The 22096-nt window shown below is 48.1% G+C and overlaps 1 protein-coding gene and 1 long non-coding RNA gene across 2 annotated transcripts; both read right to left on the bottom strand.

The window, feature by feature from the left end:
* Positions 1–490: 490 nt before the first annotated feature.
* KDELR2 (KDEL endoplasmic reticulum protein retention receptor 2) lies at positions 491–17682 on the bottom strand. Its single transcript, XM_086373854.1, has 5 exons — positions 17465–17682; positions 8178–8278; positions 5058–5216; positions 3848–4100; positions 491–2511 (listed from the first exon to the last, which is right to left on the bottom strand). The coding sequence occupies exons 1-5, from the start codon at positions 17553–17555 to the stop codon at positions 2477–2479; spliced, it is 639 nt and encodes a 212-aa protein (XP_086229980.1). The 5' UTR covers positions 17556–17682; the 3' UTR covers positions 491–2476.
* On the bottom strand, positions 10344–10791 carry LOC147344752 (uncharacterized). Its single transcript, XR_015154253.1, has 3 exons — positions 10657–10791; positions 10586–10621; positions 10344–10474 (listed from the first exon to the last, which is right to left on the bottom strand). It is a non-coding gene; the product is annotated as an uncharacterized LOC147344752 (long non-coding RNA).
* Positions 17683–22096: the final 4414 nt, after the last annotated feature.

Raw genomic sequence — 22096 nt, 5'->3', positions numbered from 1 at the left:
GACCCCAAAGCCTGTGCTTTTCCTAGCATTCCCACAGATCACTAATGATTTCTGCTGAAACCGAATCTTTGCATTCCAGCAAACTGTCTGACTTTCTGGTATCTCTGGGCTGGATCTTCCCTAGCAAGGCTTTCTACCTGCAACTTTTTCTCTACCCGTTTCTCTCTTTGACAGACTGTAAGGAAGCAGGAAACCTTGTTTTTTTGGCTACAATGAACAGCTTGCAGGATCCTGGTTCCCCAACCAGGCACTGAACCTGGGCTACTGCAATGAAAGCAGTGAAGCCTAAGCACTGGCCCGCCAGAGAATTCCCTGGGAAACCTTCAAACCCCGTGATTGGACTAGACACTGTTGGATTGGTGTCTGTAAGCAGCCAACACCCAGCATCTTTTCAGAATTATTTAGTGAGCAAATCTGTTAATTCTGCTTTATTTTTATCTTTAAAGAAAAGACACAAATTCACACAAATAAAACAGCTTGATAAAAAGTATGAATTACCTGATAACCTTTATTCAGGAAGTGAGAGTAATTCAGAAACAGTGCTTAGTGAGGTGCGTCAGACAATGCCTTTGTTCCCGCGTGCGTGAGGCCGCTGCCCCGGTCCCGCGCCCCCCAAGGTACCTGTGGAGACGTCACCCTGGTCGACCACAGGATGGTGGCGGCATCTCAGCCAGCTTTACTTTTCCTTGGGCGGATGGCTGGCGGAGGTGTCGACACTCCATACTTCCGCAAGTCCCAGATCCTTGCTCTGTGCTCGCCTAAGAACGAGCCCAGCTCGTGTGTGATTTACATGCACAAAAACAAGACTCCCCCGGCCCCCAGTTTGGGAACGCTGGGGTCTGCTCCACATAGGCCAGGATTTCCCACCCTTCCTCCTTGCCATTGGAATCTTCCAAAAAGGATGAAAACAGAAACTAAACTAGAATGCCTGAAAGAAAGATACTCTGATACACAAAAGCAAAGACATGGGCGGGGAGGCGGGGTGAGAGCGATAAGGACAGGAGGTTAAACTATGCAGTTATACTACCTGTTTAGAAAGATGTTTGGAGACACACTAGATAAAAGTCAAATCCATCCAGTTCCCTTCCTTCACAAGATACTTTAATGCAGTAAACAAGACTACTACTTTTTGTTGTAAGCGCTGTTAGTATTCAATACTTTAACGTTTATGGTGCATCACAAAAAAACCAAAATCGTATGTTTTTGCATAAGTCAAAAAAAATGCAGCAAATCAATACAATGGCAAAATCAGGAGGAAAACTGCAATAAAAACAAAGAGGTTTAGAGTGAGGGAAGAACAAACGCTTGCGGCCCTACACACCCTACATAGAGCTGTTGCCAATCGAAAAACAAAGGCGAACCATCCTGACACAGCGTGTTCCAAAACCCTTATTCAGGAAAAAAAGACAATTTATTCTAGGGTTAGTAAAATGTTTATTTAGGATGGTAACAGAAGATAAATCATGCAAGAGCTCAGTAAAAACAAAACAAAAAGTAAGAGGAACGGCAACTGGTGCTGCCAATTAAAAAAAAGAGTCAATCATTCTGCTATCCAAAAGGATATGAAAAACCACTTGAATCTGAGAACGGACATGGTTGTAGCAATCTTCTGGAACTGTAAATTAAAGTGATAGGTAACCACTTGTGTTCCATTCCTCAGAGGAGTCCTAAGTCCAAACTAATCACGAATGTTTCTCGCACGTCACGCTCAGGCGGCAAGCAGCCCAGGGCCCCACCCCGCCCCCGCAGCGAGCTTTTTGACACCCTTGGAAGAGTTTCAACTGACACTTAGTAGGGAGGAGGGCAGGCACCTTTGGTGACTCTTAAACGAAACTCCATCTACATTCAGAATCTTCAGATTTTGGTAATGAAAACCTTAGACTTGGAAGCTATCCTTACCAGCTTCGTGTAGTGTTTGACGTCCAGGGAAGGAGTTCCACGTCAGTGGGAAGCAATTTGAATGGATGTACCAAACTGGACATAGTGTCTCAGATTTCAAACAAAGATAACTCATCTTTTGGCAAAAAAAACACAAATAAATATAGTGGAATGCAAGTTTGATAGATGGAGGAATATATTATCTACTGACTGTCAAGGAGTACGATTTCATTGCAGACACAAAGAATCAACAATTTCAAAGAATTAAAAAAACCCAAAACAGTTTGCACTTATTCCTCACAAAATCTTCACTTTTGGACCACCCCCAATTGAAGCTACACACTGACTTTATTAATACAGCATTAAGTTTCTTTGTGTAAAAAATCTTTGTACATAGTATTAAAAAAAGATAAGGCAAGATGCATTAAACAGAAACCTTCTGGTTCTTTCCCTCTGGGTTCTTACAGAGCCACTGATGACTATCTGCAACAGAAGAGCTGAGTTTCCAATTTTCCGTATCAAGCATCTTGAGCCTTTGCTGCGCTAAGAATTCTGTCCGAGCACCCTGAGGACAGATGCTGGTGGTGGTCTTTGGCACTTACGCAGGCAGACTGAGCTTCTTTCCCTTGAGAACTACAAGTTTAAAGACAAGGATGAAAACAAAAGGTTACTCATCCTGACATGCTTCAGCTTCTTCCTACCCACTCCTAGAAGTTTATCATACAAGACACCACAGAGCAAGGTCCAGGGAGATGAGCTTCTGACAAGCACCAGGCATCTGACTTGGGTGTCAATAAACACAGTCCTCTGAAGTAAGAGAATGTCATATACACAAATTGGAATCTTCTTAATGTATCCGGATGCCCTAGCAACTGAATTTAAAAATACTAGTTCAATTGAAATTGTCTTTTAATTCATGGCAGCTTTTTGTCATCGTGACTTAATCCCCTAATTGCATATATTGACACATAACAGTTATGAAAATTTTGGATGTTAAAAAAAAGAGTTAAGATACATATGCCCTTGTATCTAGCAATTCCACCATTAGAAATTTTACTGGATAGCCAGGATTCTTACTGGCTATACAGTAAGCTATTCTTTACTGTATAGCCAGGATTCCTTAGCTGGGAGGCGTAAGGATAAGGGGATGACAGAGGATGAGATGCTTGGATGGCATCACCAACTCGATGCACATGAGTTTGAGTAAACTCCAGAGTTGGTGATGGACAGGGAAGCCTGGCGTGCTGCAGTCCATGGGGTCGCAAAGAGTCAGACACGACTGAGCGACTGAAGCGAGCTGAGGATTCTTAGCCTGGGATCTGTGGGTGGGTTTCAGGGCCCCTGAACTCCCTAAAACTATAAGCACATGTTTGTGTGAATACACGTAACTGTGCATTTTTCTCTGAGCAAGGACCATGGCTTTCATCAGATTTTTGTCAAGTTCACATGTACTCTATTCATACAAAGGCAAATATATATATATATATATATACAAGGACACTGAGTTAAACACTGCATTTTTAAGCCCAAACACCCATGAACAGGGGGCTGAATAAATAAACTACGATAATAAACGTAAGACTCCACTGCTATTAAAAGTCATGCAGATGTCCAGGAAGAAGAACAAATTATAGACCAGCACGTTGAGTTTAAATCCTATATCATTAAACCATTATGTTTACTTACACATTATCAATGATTATTTTGGAGTGGTAGGATTCTGGGTGATTGTTTTAAGAATTATTAATTCTGATTGGTTTTACAATGAAAATGTGTCATTGTAGAAAAACAATAAAATTATAACAAATAAAGAAAAAAAAAGACTGAAAATCCTGACCAAGAATTCTACCTGACAGTCATTAAAATGTGCTCTGAAGCCAGTTCGCCTTCTGAGTAAGTGTCAGATCAGAAGCACGACGGCCAAGGGAGCCCTGGAAGAGGGAAGCGGGCCGCACACAGCCTGACGCACCTTTCGTGATGTACAAGTAGAAGAAGTCGCAGTACAGGATGGTCTGGACAACGCCGGCCACCACGGCAATGAGGTCAAAGAAGCCCTCGAAGTAGAAGCGCCAGATCCAGTTGACGAGGTACAAGGCGCGGTAGAGGCCCAGGAAGAACAGGTAGTGGGTGGTGATGGTCTCCGCCTCCCCGGTCTTGCTGATCATGAAGAGCTGTGGCAGGATGGCCACCGACTCCAGGTAGATGGAGAAGGTCCACAAGATCTGAGGGAGAAGCCGCAGCCCCGTCAGCGCCCGGCGCCTGCCGCCAACTCACAGAACACTCCTGCTTCACCGTGAAGCAGTGTAAAGGGAGCGGGGGCTGGGCATCAGCGCCCAGGACAGAGCAGCTGTGCACTTTAATAAACCACAGAAACTTAAGCCACATATAAAGGCGCAGACCCCCCGGGACAAGCGAGGTTCCCGGCCACCTGCACCTCCTTGGATCTCCCTCCCCGGCCTCGCCAGTGCTGCACTCTTCCCTGGGCAACTGCCTGGCTCTTCAAACGCGATGCTTCCCTGCCGGCAACCTCTCCCGCTCTGGCCCTGGGGCCCTGAGCCAACCCCGCCTCCTCCAGCGCTGCAGGACTAGGGGCTGGGTCCCCCCCACCCCTCACTGCCGTTCCTCCTTCCCAGATGACATACATCATTTCCCTCTTTCCTTACTCTTCAGGCTTTTTGTGGCATGGTTAAATCAAAGGGCTAAGAAGTCAGAGTCGTAATCACGCAAGCTCTCTTCCCAACCCAGCTCTTCATTCATGCCTACGGAGGAGGGGTCTGGCAGGAGTCCCTTGAGGGTTTACACCCAGGTGCCGCTGCCACCAGGGGACGACCAGAGCCTCACTCTGGACACTTGGGGCTGGAGGGAGCACTGGCGAGCAGGCCACCCCACCACGTGGCATGGCGCTGGGCACCAGGCAGGCTGCACTTCCTCAAGACAAGGAGTGCAGCAGCTTGGTGTCACAGAAGCCAAGCTTATATCCTAAAGGAGAGTCAGAAGACATTCAAGTGGGTGTCTGACCTGGGTGCTTAATTCTTGCCCAGGATTTATTTACATCAAACTACATTTATTTGCTAAGCCACTCCCTACCCACGCCCCCGAGACACAAAATAGAACCCCATTAACTGCAAACAGGTCTATTTCCTTAGGGAACCACACATGACTACCTAAGTAAAACTAACCTCAAGAGGAGAGAAATCATGATTGACTAGAAATGAGAGGCCGCCCACAGGGACCACCAGAAACTCCACTCGGAAAGTATCATGATTTCCATCGTAGGTTGCCTTAAATTTCATGTAGATCAGGTACACTGTGGCATAGGAGCAGGCAATGTAGATGAGCTAAAAGGATAAGAAAAGAAAAAGATGCTGTGTCATCAAAATATTACAATTGCTCCAATTCCCTTGGTTTTCTGCATCAGCCATATATATATATATAAAATTTAAATACAGTAAAATCCACTTTTTGGGGGTATACAGTTCCATACGTCATAAAACCACCACCATAATCAAGACACAGACCAGTCCTGACTCCCCCCACCCCAATTCCCTCCTGCTGCCCCACAGAGTCATGCCTTTCCCCCAGGCCTAACCTCTGGCAAGTGCCAATGTGTTCTCAGTCCCTGCACTTTGGCCTTTTCTAGAATTCCATTCCATAAATGGAACTTAACAGTATGTCACCTTTCAGACCAGTTTTTTTCAGTCAACATAACAACCTGAGATCCAGCTGTGCTGTCGTGTGTATTAAGAACTGGTCCTCTTGTGTCTTTAGGAAGAGGCAGCCACAGAGGTTCATCCACCTACCAGTTAGAGGACAGGTAGGTTGTTTACAGCTTGTGGGGTGGGGGATGGAGCCGCTGTGAACATCTGTGCACAGGCTTTTGTGTGAACATAAGCCTTCATTTCTCCTGGGTAAAGACCTAGGAGGGGGACTGCTGGATCATATGTTAAGTGTAAGTTTAACTTTATAAGAGACTGCCAAGAAATGTATTTTTAATCTCTTTGTAAATTATTAGATAGTTGCCTCAGAAAAGAAAGTGAATGGCAAGTTCAATACAGTTCAAAACCAAGGCACTTCCTTACAGCATGAAGACATTTCTGAGCTAGCACTTTTCAAAAGATAATATAGACAATGTAACTCATGTTACACTTTGCAATGACAGTTTTAACTCATGTTACTTTAACACGGAACATTGAGATTGTTGCTATGAAATTTCGTCTGGTTAACAACAAAAGCAAAACCAAAAGTAAGTGATAACTGTACAATGCATAGCTATTCAAGGGCTTACAATTAAGTTATACGGTGTTTCACATTCAAAAGGAAAAACACTATATACTCATCTGAACCCAAGAAAAAGTCTGACATTCTGAGATTATACCAATTTTCAGACTGCAGAATTTTAGGCTCAAGAACCTATGAACACAGGCAGCTGGAGTATCAGCCACATGACCTGGTCCCAGCCAAGTCGACTTGCAAAATTGGATTCGGAAAGCACTGGGGTCAATCGACATGAGAGGAAAATGAGAGCAGTCGTAAGTCCTCACACACTTCAGAACAAAGACCTGAGCTGTCCCAGGCATCTTGAAGTCATATTTGCAAACAGTCAACAAAATACCAAAACTGTCGCCTATACCCATAATACTGACGCAGCAACACATACACAGCCCTTCTCAATGCAAAATCAAGGAAGATTCACACCCTATACTGCTAGAGGTGCTCTCCCCACACAAAAATACTTGTACATATGCCTGTGAATAAACACATAATCTAACCATATACACTGCTGCTGCCGCTAAGTCGCTTCAGTCGTGTCCGACTCTGTGCGACCCCATAGACGGCAGCCCACCAAGCTCCCCCGTCCCTGGGATTCTCCAGGCAAGAACACTGGAGTGGGTTGCCATTGCCTTCTCTGATGCGTGAAAGTGAAAAGTGAAAGTGAAGTCGCTCAGTCTGTCCGATTCCTAGCGACCCCATGGACTGTAGCTCACCAGGCTCCTCCGTCCATGGGATTTTCCAGGCAAGAGTACTGGAGTGGGGTGCCATTGCCTTCTCCGATATGTATACACAACACACACACATCTACGTACAGTCTCCCCCGCCCAGCCCCCCCACCCACAAGCAGCCCCGACGCATCCACGAGGGCTCAGCGGCCACTGAACAAAGCAGTTCTTTTTCTTCTCTCACCCATGCTTGCCATTTAAAGTAAGAAGCCATGAGCACATAAAACCCGCCTCTCATGCCCCTGATTTTTAGGAGTATGTTTGGAAGCAACAATTAAGCAAGTAAAGATTCCTGAAAGCTGGGCATACTGAGAGGGAGGGAAGGGGAGGGGATTCCTGCTCGCACACCTCTGACAGCTACAGTTTTAACCTGCCTGAACAATAAGCAAGGACATGGCCATTTCTAAGGAGGCAAATTCCTGATGAATTCCCTTCACTCAGTAACGAAGAATGGAACGCCTCTAGGTGACTCGAATGTGCGGTCACAGCAGCAATCGCAAGCGAGCCATCTGCCCAGGGCTGCCTGCCGTCTGCTCCCCTGCCAGAGCCAAGGCTGCTGCCTGCCGTCTGCAGCCCTCAGTGCGCCCCGGGGGTGCTCACCACGTGCAAGTTCAACGCCTGCAGAGCGGACCCAGACTGCCCGAAGCGCGGCATGTGTACCGCCCGCAGCGCACAAGAGGCTGGTGTATGCAATTACGCTGCGCTTTGAGAGTCATACATTCGTCTTCCTGTGGTTAGGAAAACTGTGACACCGAAGGTGGCATGGATACCAGCACTTAGGACGAGTTAGAAGCTTTAGAACCATATTAAGTAAACTCCGGTGTAGATGTCGCTTAAGCACGGCAAAGGCGACACGCGACGCACGCCTAGGCCCCAGAGAGGCGGGAGAAGGGGCAGCCGGAGCCCGCCTGCCCCTCCTCGTCCTGAACCAACCTGCTGGCCTTTCCCAGGGACCCTGTAATTTCCCACTGCTTGAAAACATAACAGTCACTCCTCTGTCTTTGAGGGTTTTCCAGAGCTTCAGAAGTTTATCACAGTTGAGGAACTTAAGATCAAGAAATCTCTAAGTGCAAAGTGCTTTAATTAAATAGATACTGCTTTGATACAGGAGACAATATGCTTAATGGTAACTAATCCAAGCTGTACGTACTAGGTGGTCTCAGAAGGCTTACACCAACAGCAGCACATCTAGACATTATTCTTGCAGATGCCTAATTAAGTGCACAGGTGACATAAGTTTAACAGTCTCCACAGGTCTGTGAGTTATGGACAAAACACACTCCTCTGGGTGCCACACCATACCTTCATAGACGTATTATACAATGAAATAAATGAAGTAAAAAGATCCAGGTAACGAGTTGTGAAGACCAGTGCAAACAGAAGCTGGCTTTTCCCAGAAATACCTGAAGAAACAAAAGCAAAGTGTTAGAAATACACCAACAGCTCTGTGATTCTTGAAGTCGATACCATGAAGGGACTGCAGGAACGCGGGGCACCAGGCGCCAAAGCCAGGGGCTGGGATGACTCCAAACGCAGGAGAACAGTTTCAGTCTTCCATTCCCTCAACATCCTTGAACAGACAAGGCGACGAGGAACCAAGTGGGGGCCGTGCTTCAAGGAAAAGTCTGAGCTGTAATCCCCCTGGCTCGGCCTCCTACAGTGACTGCTTTTGGGAGGCAGCATTACTTGGAGGAGATAAAAACTTAAATTATCTTAGATGAACCACACAACCAAACTCAGACTCCCACAAACAGGCTCCTGGATGCTATGGCAACAAGAGGGTAGGAACCTACTAGCCTTCCAAAGCAGCACCTTTTATTGTTGGAACATCTTGAAACTCTTTCTCCCTCCAGTCACCACTCCCCACTCCCCCCAGAGCCTGTGTGGAGCACAGGGACGCTCAGTCCAGACGATGAGAAGGTCACCTGCCATCTGGATTTGGCCAAATAGTTCTGTGACAACAGCCGTGTGCCGTGGGTTTCAGATGTTGAAGAGCGACTTTTTGAGCAAAGTGAATCTCACTAGGTGTCAGGACCCACCCACCCTCATCTACGTCGTAAACTTCACATCATTAGACAGCTAAGCAAGTTTGTATTTAGTGGAAACGTCACTGAACCCAAATCATTAGTGATATTCTTCCAAAGGTGAAAATCACATTGTTTTATTAAATGATATTTTACAAACAACACTACTGTCCAAAACTATTTTACAGCTTGTTGAAGCAAAAAGCCTAGCTCTGAGAACGTCATTTTTGTGGAGGAATAATTGCAGTTCCACCCTATTCACAAAAATAAACTAAGAGAAACTGAAGAAACAGCTGCCTCTGTCCCTCTGGATCCATCAGTCGCGGCCAATCTCAAGGGCCAAAGGTGGAGACACAGACACAGAGAGCAAGCATGCCCCTTTTAGTCTCTTCCCCAGCGGTAGGGAGTTTCTGTTTTTCTTATCACAGATCAATGTTCCAAAGGAGAATCAATGAGGCTGCTGTTGACACAGAAAACGTGCGAGAGAAGACAAAATGGGGAAGAGGACTGGGAGCATGCAGTTTGCGTCTGGCGACTGTGGAAGCCTTGCGAGAGAAACTCCCAGCTTATTTTCTATGTGGTTCTTTCCCATATTTTAAATTAAAAAATGACAGAATACATAAAAGCAAGTTTTGTTGTAAAGGGTTTATTCTCCTGAAAATTTGGAAGCCAGGTAAACTGAAATTTGCCCTTGTTTTCAGAATTCCTATACTAAAAATCAGGGACGGACATATCGTTTTTACCACCCCCCTTTGCAACCCAATTCCCATCAAAGTCATCCTTGAAGACAACCTCCCTCAGCGCTGCTTATTCATCCAGCAAGTACAGAAGACCCACTTCACCAGGCTGCTGCCCAGCTCCTGTGACAGCGCTTACAAAGCGCCCTGTGGTCATTTGGTCACCCGTCTCCCTCCCCTCGAGCCCCCCACCCCACCCCCCAACCCCCCGCCCGACCACACACACGGTCTGACACACAGCAGGGCCCAGAAAATACCTGCTGAATGAATGAACAAATGGAAAAAAAAAACAGTAATTCAATTTATTTTCATGTCTTGGGGGTAAACTCATTTTGTGGTATTTTGAGATAAGACTTCCAAAGAGTTTTGAAGACATACTGTGTCTCTGACTGTGAACAGGTGCATGCTCCGGGTTCTGCCCTAATTTACTGCCCGCCAGGGGGTGGGGCAGAGGAGAAGGGCACAGGCAGCATGTGGCTGCAGCTTGTCCTGTGGTGTAAAACCCGGGCAGGAGCCACCATGCTGGAGACCTGAGCGCTGTGTGCCCACACAGTTCTGCCCGATTCTTCCCGGCCCGGATCCCGAAGAGCAGGCTTTCCCCTTTAACACAGAAAACCTGTCTGTCTTCTCAAGAAGGCGGGGATCCCAGCTAAAGACAGAGCGGGCGGGGCAGGAATCTCCTTCCGGGGACACTAGCTCTGAAGCGGGAGGCGCTCCCACAGTCAGTTCCCAGGTTGAGACCGAAGGACATGAAGGCCAGGGAAACAAGCTCTGAAGACCACTCACTCTCAGTGGTTCTGTAACAAATGTACTGCACCTCCACACCAGGGAGCAGCACCTCCACACCAGGGACACCTCCACACCAGCGAGCACCTCCACACTAGGGACACCTCTACACCAGGGACACCTCCACACCAGCGAGCAGCACCTCCACACCAGGGAGCAGCACCTCCACACCAGCGAGCACCTCCACACCAGCGAGCACCTCCACACCAGCGAGCACCTCCACACCAGGGACACCTCCACACCAGGGAGCACCTCCACACCAGGGAGCACCTCCACACTAGGGAGCACAACTTGTAAAATGGAAACCAATCATCACACACACCACCATTCCCATCTTCTCCCACTGGGCCAAGTGAAGGTTAATGAACGCCTCCAACTAAGCATTCCAGTGTACATGACCTTAAATTCTGCTGCAGGTTAAAAGCTGCATTTCTCATATTTCCATTGGTTTACGGAACAAAACCCTCAACCAGACGGACAAGCCTTCTGTGAACTGTTTCTTCCTGCCAACACTGGATGCACCCAAGCGCCACAGGTCAGAGCAGCAGGAAAACCTGCAGGGCAGTGCTCACCCGGCGCCCCGGGCACCACGCACCGGCCCACTGTCTCCAAGGTGCCAGCTGCTCTCCTAACGGCCACTAACACCCTAGCACAGGGGTCAGCAGCTGGCTCACAGCACAGCTCCTGTGAGCAGGGGAAGGGGCTGTGGAGCCAGAAGGTTTGGTTGGGTTCAAGCTCATCTCTGAGTGCACCAGGTCACACAGGGCCGTTACATACTCGGCCCCGCTAAACCTCACTTTCTGCCCCTGCCAAACAGGGACAAAGTATGGGCCTGTTGCAAAAAGTGTTTTTTCGATACCTGCCATGCTTGTGGGTGCTTAGTGACAGCTCTTGTTACTATGTGCTGCTTTGCCACCTTTTCCTGTTTTCAGCAAAATCCATGCTATTTTATTAAAAATACCAACTGGACCTAGTAAACACCCCTTCCACCTCCACTTTAAATACGACGCTCCAGGCTTTTTTAAAGCCCCTTTCTCTGTATGTGTATTTGTATGTACTCACACGTTTGCCCCTTAAAATGGGCCATACTATCTCTTTGTTTACAACTTGCTTTCTCAACTTAGTATTTCAGACATATCTTCTCCTGTTAATACTTCTGCCTTATTCTTTTGAATGGCTGCATAGTGTTCTGCAGTGTGAATGTACCAACATTTGTGTGACCCCTCCACACAAGTGGACATTTGGGTTGTGTACAATTTTTGTTCTTGTAAACGCTCCATGAATATCTTTGTATCTATAAATAGTGTTCTGTGTTTATTTAGGCACAACAAACACCTTTATACCTGTGGTTAGCTTGTTCACATACATGGCAATTTCTGTAGTTCAAATTCCCTAGAAACGCTGACAAAATAATTAGCACTTTAACTTTTGAAATAATGTCAAATTTCTCCTACATAGGCTGTGCCAATTTACATATTCACAACACCAGATGAGAATATTCTTTACATCTCTGCTTACATCAAGATGTCGTAAACCTCTGACTTTTTCCCACCCAGTGGCAAAAGATGGCATCCACTGCTCTTTTAACACCCAAACTTCTAACTACTAATGAGGCAGGGTGTTCTTTCACTCTGAACTGGCCTTCTGTTATTCTTCTATAAACTGCCAGCTTCGCTCATTTACCTATCAGGTTGTTGGTTTTTTTAATTTGGAGGATTAATTAATTTAATTAATTTAAAATTAAACATTAATTTTAAGGTGGATATTAACCTTTTGCCACTTAGGTGGCAGGTTATATTGCAGGTTATTTCTCTCAATTTATTGTCCTTTGACTGTGATGATATTCTGAATTAGGAAGGTACTCTGGGGAGGCGAATTGCCCTGTCTGCTCTCCTCTGCCCCGGTCCTGTCCAGGACCAGGTACGGTATGAACACGCATTCGGGCCACTTCTATGTCCATCAGCGAAGTTGCATACGTTCCTCATGGAGGTCTCATACCCTCCTTGCTGTGAAATCAGAGGAGCCCTCCCCAGGGTCTTTCTCGTCACTTCGCATCCACAGTGTTTACTGCCTATGTGGTTTGATATCCTGGATTTTTATCTTTTTATATATATCTTATTTCAGCTAAATTGCCGCTTTCTTGAGAAGAGAAACTTTGACAGTGGCAAGCTGCTGCTCAGAACTGTGTCCCCAGTGCCTTGTGGCCACAGAGTGGGTGGTCAGTAAGTAAGAGCCATGATTACTCAGGAGCTTGACACTCCAAAGAGCAGAGGTGATAGCTGCTACAAAGAGGGAGCTGGGAATGGGAGGCAAAAGCTTCCTGGAGTATTCAAAGATGATAAAAGAAGAGGTGTTTTCCTTGTGCTTCAAAAATATAAACTGTCACAACGAGGATGTACTGTGCAGCACAGGAAACTATACTCAGCAGTCTGTAGCAAACTATAAGGGAAAGATTCTGAAAAGAACACACACACACACATCTGAACCACTTTGCTATACACTTGAAACGAACACAACACTTAAATCAACCACACGTCAATAAACAACAACAAAGAGAGGACCCTCCCCCAATCTGGAGAAGCCACCACAAAATACACAAATAAATCAAACAAAATGCCAGTTCACTGTATACCACTTAAGACAATTTAAGAGGAACTATATTAAAACCTAAAACTTAAGCACATTTAAGAGCCAAGAAAATGGCTGCTTTTTGTAAATCAGATACATTCACTGTAAATAAACTATCTCCTCATAAAATTCAAACTATAAAGACCACTGCTACTGCTAAGTCGCTTCAGTCGTGTCCGACTCTGTGTGACCCCATAGATGGCAGCCCACCAGGCTCCCCCGTCCCTGGGATTCTCCAGGCAAGAACACTAGAGTGGGTTGCCATTTCCTTCTCCAATGCAGGAAACTGAAAAGTGAAAGGGAAGTCGCTCAGTCGTGTCTGACTCTTTGCGACCCCATGGACTGCAGTCCACCAGGCTCCTCCGTCCATGGGATTTTCCAGGCAAGAGTGCTGGAGTGGGGTGCCACTGCCTTCTCCAATAAAGACCACACATACACATATATACACTATACAATTACAAGAAACACAGGGACACTGCACACTGCTGTCAAGTTTAGGAGGACGGAAAACCTGTGACTCACACGACAACAGCTAACAACAACCTGAGTAACAGGCGGAGGAGAGCGGGGAAGGCCCAGGAGGAAGGCTGGGAGCCCTGAGCTCAGAAGGATCCACCAGCAGCTTAAGCCCACTAGACAGAACACTAACAACTATCAGCCTACAGGAAAATGCAGACAGGAAGTTCGTCACCTACAAACCAAGGGGTGTTCCCCCAACACTCCCCAGGTCCATGTTTGGGACACTGTGGATTCAGCTGCATCAGAGCTCAGGAAGACGAGGAACTCACATTTCATTCATCCCTCCATCATGACAATGCACACAGCGGAGAATGTCAATCCTAACAAAACCAAGATCAACTCCCCAGCCTCCACTTTAAAAGGTCCTTTGTGGCTGCTGTTCTGGAATTAGACGGTCAGAAAAACAGAATCTTCCTCACTAAACTATCTCATCCCTAACCCTAAGGGGAAAAAGCCTCGTGGTTCTATAGTTGCAGCTATGTTCCAAATAAGGGCCAAAATCCTAAAATGAATCCCAACACCAGTATTTTCAAAGTGAGAAACACAACCTGAATGTACATGTCTCCTATTCCAGTTATTTGAGAAACTCATCAAATTCTTACCCTTTCAAAAGTCCCTAAACAACTTTAAATTAGGATGGAAAAACAAGGCAACCAGTCAAATCCAGATTTTAATTCTGAATAAATGATCTTGGTGATTTTGATTTTTATAAGGCTAGAAAATCTCACATGTAAGAACAAAAATGATCCTAAGTCTGACAATGAGGATAGTTTAGTAACTATTGGAATACCAAGCAAACAGACACAAATTTAACTCACCTATTTATCTTCCTTGTTATTTCGGCTTAAGTATTTTATATTTCCTAAATACTCCTAAATCTCCCAAATGAAAACAGTGAATGTCAAAAAACAACAAAATAGCAAACCCTTTCACTTTGTCTCATTACTCAGTGCTTCCCTGAGAACTCCATATTCAGCACTGTACTAACTTCCCCCCAATATCTTAGTTTAGATCCATGTTTAGGAGATAGTGTGCTTCAATATTAAATGTCTTGACAGAGAAGGGGATTCTGAGGAACATATAAAAGACTAAGAGACTCATACAAAGACTTTGGAGCAAAAATAAAGATTAAAAGTAACATTTCTGGTGATGGGGTGGGCAAAATGAGTGAAGGCAGTCAAAAGGCAATGACTCCCCACTCCAGTCCTGTCGCCTGGAAAATCCCATGGACGGAGGAGCCTGGCAGGCTGCAGTCCATGGGGTCACTAAGAGTTGGATACAACTGAGCGACTTCACTTTCATTTTTCACTTTCATGCACTGGAGAAGGAAATGGCAACCCACTCCAGTATTCTTGCCTGGAGAATCCCAGGGACGGGGGAGCCTGGTGGGCTGCCGTCTATGGGGTCGCACAGAGTCGGACACGACTGAAGTGACTTAGCAGCAGCAGCAGCAGCAGTCAAAAGGCACAAACTTCCAGTTAGAAGATAAATAAAACTTTGGGGATGTAACATACAATGGGGACTATAGTTAACAAGACTGTATTGCATATTTGAAAGCTGCTAGGAGAGTAGATCTTAAAAGCTTTCATCACAAGAGAAAACAAAAGTCGCTATGTGTAGTGATGGGTGTTAACATGATTACTGTGGTAATCATCTCCCAATATATATATCAAATCTGTATGTTGTACACCTAAAATGAATACAATGTTATATGTAGATTATATCTTGATTAAGCAGGGATTAAAAATAACATTTCCTAGGGAATTCCCTGGTGGTCCAGTGGTCAGGACTTCACCTAACAATGCAAGGGGTGCAGGTCTGAACCCTGGTCGGGGAGCTAGGATCTCTCATGCCTCAGGGCCAAAAAACCAAGACATAAAACAGAAACAATATTGTAACAAATTCAATAAAGACTTTAAAAATGGTCCATATCAAAAAATAAAATCTTAAAAATAAAATAACATTTTCTGAGTACAGAAAGAAATGACCTAAACTACTGACCTGGCATCAAATGCCTAAACCAAAACTCCATAGACCAAACACATGTTCGCCTAAACACAAACTCCACAGACCAAACAGACGTTCGTGCAGGTCTTTCACTGGGAGTCACTCCTTGCCTGTACACCAATCCTGGCTCTACCAGTCATCTCACCTCCCTGTGCCTCAGTTACCTCCTCCAGGGAACGGGGGCAAGGGCACTCCCTTCATAAGGTTATTTCAAGGACTACGTGAAAGTGTTCGTCATGTCTGACTCTTTGCGACTCCTTGCACTGTAGCCCACCAGGCTCCTCTATCCATGGAACTCTCCAGGCAAGAATACCGGAGTAGGTTGCCACTCCCTTCTTCAGGGGATATTCCCAACCCAGGGATCAAACCCAGGTCTCCCGCATTGCAGGCAAATTCTTTACTGTCTGAGCACCAAGGAGTATGTGGGATAAGCCATATAAGGCATTTACCTCACTACCTAACACACAGCCAGCACTTAAATATCAGCTCTCACAATCGCTGAAATTACTTTGCTGTCATTGGAAATGGTACAACTGAACCCCTCGGAACTATGCATGAATTGAGAGATCATCTCCAAGCCAAACACACTGGTTTCAGTACGTGGACTTTGTAACATCCATTTTGACTGCTCAAAGGTCTTTTTTGGTTCTTCTTACTTCCTGGATCTCAGCTGTGTTCCAGGGAGACAGGTGAGGCCTGAAGACTACAGCCAAAGAGGTGGTGTTATTATTCTAGAGGCGAAAATAGGTAGAAATCAATCAGGTACATGGAATTCTCTGCCACCCGAGTCATTTAGGACTCCATCTTTTACTGTCTCTGCAAAAATTAAGTTCTTTAATTTTCCAAACGTTTATTACACTGAGGACATGGCATCAAAAATATGTGTAAGGAAGACTGTACTTTTAAGAAATCATTTAAAAATTCGCCGTTCTTAAGCTCTTAGAGCTAACGAAACGCAAAACCGTGCAAGGACTAGCTGAGAAAGATGGGTCTCACTGCCTCCCAGCAGCGTGTGCACGAAACGTGTACTCGCGAGGAGGAGCCGCCAACTCACTGGTGACGTGGAGTGAGGAATTACAGGAGACCACAGGAGACCTCGGCGGTACCCGGCGACGCGCCGCAGGTCTAAGAAAACCCGTTATTAGATGGAGGCGCTCAGAGGAGTTTTGACAAACTAGATCGTCCCTCAAAGCAGCATTAACTGCCCCAAGAAATTCGCTTAGAGATCTCCCCACAGGCCCCTCCCGCGGCAGGCGCGATCCGGGACCCGAGGGCTGTGTTGAAGCCCACGGGACTCTAAAGGACAGGCCTGCCCGGGCACCTTCACCGAAAGGCCGGTCCTCCGAGGGGCAGGGTGGGGAGCGGGGTGACCTCTCCCCACGTCCGCCCCACCTCCCGGGCTGGGTCGGCTGCCACGTCAGGCCCAGCGCGGCGATCCTGCCCATCCTCCTCCTGCGCGTCCCATTGATTCGCAGGCTCCCCGCACTTCGGGACACCCCCCCTTCCTACCCAGGCGCGCGGAGAAGCGCCCACTGAAGCCGGGGGCGCGGGGGACCGGCGTGCTGGACCCGCCGCCCCGCAGCCAAACTTTTCAGATCCAACAAGGGCCCGCGCGGTCCACTTGGCGCCTCTCCGGCCCCCGACGGCTCAAGTTCGCAGCCGACCAAGTGCAGAGCCGGGCCCAGCGCCCCGACACCGCACCCCGGCCCGAGCTCCTACCCCCAAGGGCCGCAGGCTCCCCTCGGGGCCCGGCCGCCCGCCAGCCCGGCCGAGGGGGGTGTGTCGGGCCGGCGCAGGCCTGCGGGCCCTGGGGCGGCCCAGGTCGCCCGGTCCTCCCAGGGACCCGGCCCCGCGCCCGAGCTTCTCCCGGGCCTCGCCCGCCGCTCACCGGCGCAGGAGCGCGTCTTCCAGATTTTCAGCAGCAGGATGACGATGGCTGCCAGGTGGGACAGGTCCCCGGTCAGCCGGAAGATGTTCATGGCGGCGGCGGCGATCTGCGCGGCGGCCCCAGGCTCGGCAGACCAGGCAGCGGCGGCGGCGGCCCCTGAGAGGAAGCGGCGAAGATGGCGAGAGCGGGCGCGACGTGGCCAGGGACGTGGCCGAACTGCCGGCGCGCGCGCAGGGCAGCTTGGGAGAGCGGGCGACCGCCAGGCCCCGCCCCGGCCCCGCCCCTTAAAGGGCACGCGCAGAGCGCAGGCCGGGCGAGAGCGCAGCTGCAGGGCTCGCTCCGTGGGACCCTGACTCCTTGCCAACTTCCCCCTGCCAGGTTTCCGGCTTCCCCAGGGGAGCCAGCGATTTCCTTTAACTTTTGAAATGATACTCCCTTGTGAGGGATATTTTTTTCCCCCTCCCACTGATCTTAAGAGCTCTATCAGTTCTGTTCAGTTCGGTCGCTCAGTCGTGTCCGACTCTTTGCGACCCCATGGACTGCAGCAGGCCTCCCTGTCCATCACCAACTCCCGGAGTTTACTCAAACTCACGTCCATTGAGTCGGTGATGCCATCCAACCATCTCATCCTCTGTCATCCCCTTCTCCTGCCTTCAATCTTTCCCAGCATCAGGGTCTTTTCCAATGAGTCAGTTCTTCGCATCAGGTGGTCAAAGAGTTGGAGTTTCAGCCTCAGCATCAGTCCTTCCAATGAATATTCAGGACTGATGTCCTTTAGGAGTGACTGGTTGGATCCCCTTGCAGTCCAAGGGGCTCTCAAGAGTCTTCTCCAACACCACAGTTCAAAAGCATCAATTCTTCGGTGCTCAGCTTTCTTTATGGTCCAACTCTCATCTCTATACATGACCACTGGAAAAACCATAGCCTTGACTAGATGGACCTTTGTTGACAAAGCGATGTCTCTTCTTTTTCATATGCTCTATAGGTTTACTGTATAAAAATGTATGAGGAGGGAAATTGATGTGATTGCATCACTCAAGATAAGGTGGATATTGGGGATATTAGGAAGAGTGCGGTTTATGCAGGGGTCTAAAGATTTTATCATTCTGAGGACTCTGAGAAAGTGTGCAAAATTAGGTTAGAAAATGAACATTTCTGTAGGATGTGAAAATCACAAGAAATTTCTAATGGGATGAAGCTGATAAACAGAATACGGCTGCGTAATTTACAGAGCCCAGCGCAAAATGAAAATATGGGTTCCTCGATTGTTCAAAAGCAGGAAAAAAGTGCTATTAGAGGTACTAAAATGTAAAGCTTTCCCCTTTATTCTGCATTCTCTCTCGGCTTGTTTCCTGTTTGCTTTTTAATGCCATTCTAAGTAAAGAAAAAAAGAAATTTTTAAATTATGGTCATGAATTTTACTGTTTGTCTTTATATCGTACTGTATCATTTTTGACAGCAAATATCAGAGCATGTAACACAGATGCAGAGTGGAGTGCGGGTCCAAGAAAGCCGGTGATTGGTTTTGGTTTTGGACCTGGATCCCACGCAGCAGACCTGGCATTGGAGGCCCCATTATTTGGGGGAGCACAGACACCCCTTGGCAGAAAGTAGTGATCAAATTATGAAAACTCTCACTGGTGGTGGACTGGGAGGGGGTAACGTGGGAGAGAACATGAGAGTGAGTGCGGGACGTATCAGTCAGTGAACCGTATACAGGAAATAGTAGACCCGAGGACCACAGAATGGTCTGGCTGCTACCAGGTGGCACTGACGCTCAACATAAGTGTCATTCATGAAACACTCAGGACAAGCAACAGTCCCTTAAAGGCAGGCTGCTGCTGTTGCTAAGTTGCTTCAGTCGTGTCGGACTTTGTGCGACCCCATAAACAGCAGCCCACCAGGCTCCCCGGTCCCTGGGATTCTCCAGGCAAGAACACTGGAGTGGGTTGCCATTTCCTTCTCCAATGCATGCAAGTGAAAAGTGAAAGTGAAGTCGCTCAGTCGTGTCTGATTCCTAGCGACCCCATGGACTGCAGCCCACCAGGCTCCTCCATCCATGGGATTTTCCAGGCAACAGTACTGGAGTAGGATGCCACTGCCTTCTCCGAAAGGCAGGCTAGGAAGCCAATAGGCCTCCCTCACTGTCCACAGGGAAGTCCTCCCGCCCTGCAGAAGGAGAGGGAGTCAGGACTCAAGCCTGAACCTTCCTAGTTCCAGCCCCAGGGCTGAACTTGAAGGAAAATTTCGATGCACCCAGTTGGTGTGAACTATTAAGATGGCTTCCAGAAGCCTGGAGAAAATGATGGCTCTCGGTGAATGAGGTCAAAATGCTAGGGTGTCAGGGTGTAGTGGGAATTCCTAATAATGTACTTTCACAGCCTTGAGAAATTCCACAGAAATAGCACCTGGAAAAACGGCATATGTTAAGAACTGTGTTAATTATTATCTTTTATGTTTTTCTTAGAATAATAGCCTTGTTACAAACCCCGAGACCAGACCCAGAAGGGAGTATGACTGGGGTCATGAAAGCATGGACCTTGAAATACTGGGTCGGGGGTCAGGCATGAAGGCCACCCGTGTACTTGATGATTGTTCCTGAGACTAGCCCAGAAGGGGACGGCCTGGGGTGAAAACAAGGAGATCTGGACTATGTCAGTGTAGTGTCTTGAAAAAGATAAGATTAAAGAAATTCTTGTAGCTACAATCAGGAATAAAAGCCGGACTCAGAGTGGACTCTGCACCGCAGCCCAGTAGAGGCTGCAGGTCCCCTGACCCACAGCACCAGATTTCATGTTCTGTCTTCATTCTCGTCGCTCGCTCCTGGACCATTAGGGCAATATCAGGGCACACGGTGGGATGGGATTTTGTCCTGCAGGAGAGCCCAGAGGACGCACCCTTCATCGAGTCCCGAATTCAGTTGTCCTCAAACCTGGACGTGCGTTTGAAGCCTGCAGAGGGCTTGCTGAGACCCAGATGGCCGGCCCATCCCCAGCGCCTGACTCAGTGGGTCTGCGGTGGAGCCTGTCAGTATCCTGCTGGGCCAGGGATGGCGCTTTGAGAACCCGGCCAGAGGGACACCAGTGCCCCTCATAGTGATGACTCCCCTCCACTGGCCAGGCTAACGATAGGAGGAGCTGTCGTTAGAGACCAACAGGGATGGTAGGGTCCGGCAAGAGAGGCCAAAAGTCAGGGGGTCACCATGAGCATCGTGACTGATCAAATCATCAAGGCTAGTGTGGTGGCCAAGAGGCCTGATCCACAGGCAGTTATGGAGAAGATTCAAGAACGTGGTGCTCCCAGACGTCCCTGGTGGTCCAATGGATAAGAATCTGCCTGCCAATCCAGGGGACGAAGGTTTGATCCCGGGTCCCAGAAGATTCCACGTGCTGTGGAGCAACTTAGTCGATGCACCACAACTTCTGAGCCCAGGTGCTGCAATTACTGAAGCCTGCCTGCCTAGAGCCTGTGCTGCACGACCGTGGAAGCCACCAGAATGGCACGAGAAGCCCGTGCACCGCAGTGAAGAGCAGGCCCTGCTCACTGCAACTAGAGAAAGCCCTCGAGCAGCAACACACACTCAGTGCAGCCAAAAACAATTTTAAAAAATAATAATAATCTGCCTGCCAATGCAGAGAATATGGGTTTGATCCCTGGTCTAGGAAGATCCCACAGGTGAAAGAGCAGCTAAGCCCACAAGCTGCAACTCCTGAGCCCGTGTACCTAGAGCCCGCGCTCGGCAGCAAGGCAGCTTACACCCACGTTTCCTGCCCACAGAGCTTTGTTGACACCACGTGCTGAGAGCTGACTGAGTGCTTGATCTACCAGCATGGGATCCCATGTCATACTATAGCCTGATGAAGGGTCTACTCCTCGGCAGAGGAGGTGATGGGGAGTGGGCCCATGACCCGCTGGCAATACTACACGCCACACCACCCAGAAGCTGCCAGCTAGGGGTGACATGATGGCACAGCCTGTGGAAGGCACAGCTGACATGCCAGCTCGCGCTCGGCAAGCCGGGGCGCCACCCGCCAGGACAGTGCAAGCCCAGAGCCCTCTGCCTGGCACTGTTCCTCACGAGGAAGAGTGTGTGGACTTGGGCACCAAGGTGTGGAAGCTGGAATGGTCCCGTGTGTTATGTCTGTTGCTGGGTAACACATTATCTCCAAACCTAGCAGCTGAAAACAATGAGCATTCATTCTCTCTCAGTCTCAGTGGGTCAGGAGTCTGGTTGCAGCTCAGCTGGGGGTCTCTGGGTCAGGGACTCAGCTATCAAGGCATTGACCAGGGCTTTGATGGTCTTGAGGCCCGAGTGGAGGATGACTGGGGACGATCAACTTTCAAGCTCAATGATGTGGTCATTGGCAGGCCTTGGGCCCTCGCTGGCTGTTGGCAGGAAACATCTGTCCTCTGCCACATGGGCCTCACCCTCCAGCAGCTAGACCACGGCAGCCGGGTTCTCTTTGAGCACACAGGCGAGAAAGTAAGAGGAGATGCTCAAGGCGGAAGCCACGGTCTTTCCATCACCTGGTCTTGGAAAGGGACAACCCATCACTTCTGCTGCTGGAACTCTGGGCTCTGCGGGGCTACAGTCCTGATCCCCAAAGTGGGGACACGTCTACTAAGGGGCAC

The sequence above is a fragment of the Bos grunniens genome, chromosome 25 (assembly GCF_055505025.1).
Source record: "Bos grunniens cultivar Pamir isolate PY7600 chromosome 25, Bosgru_T2T1.0, whole genome shotgun sequence".
NCBI classification, from domain to species: domain Eukaryota; kingdom Metazoa; phylum Chordata; class Mammalia; order Artiodactyla; family Bovidae; genus Bos; species Bos grunniens.
The sequence above is the reverse complement of the archived record's forward strand: the minus strand, read 5'-3'. Positions and strand labels throughout refer to the sequence as shown.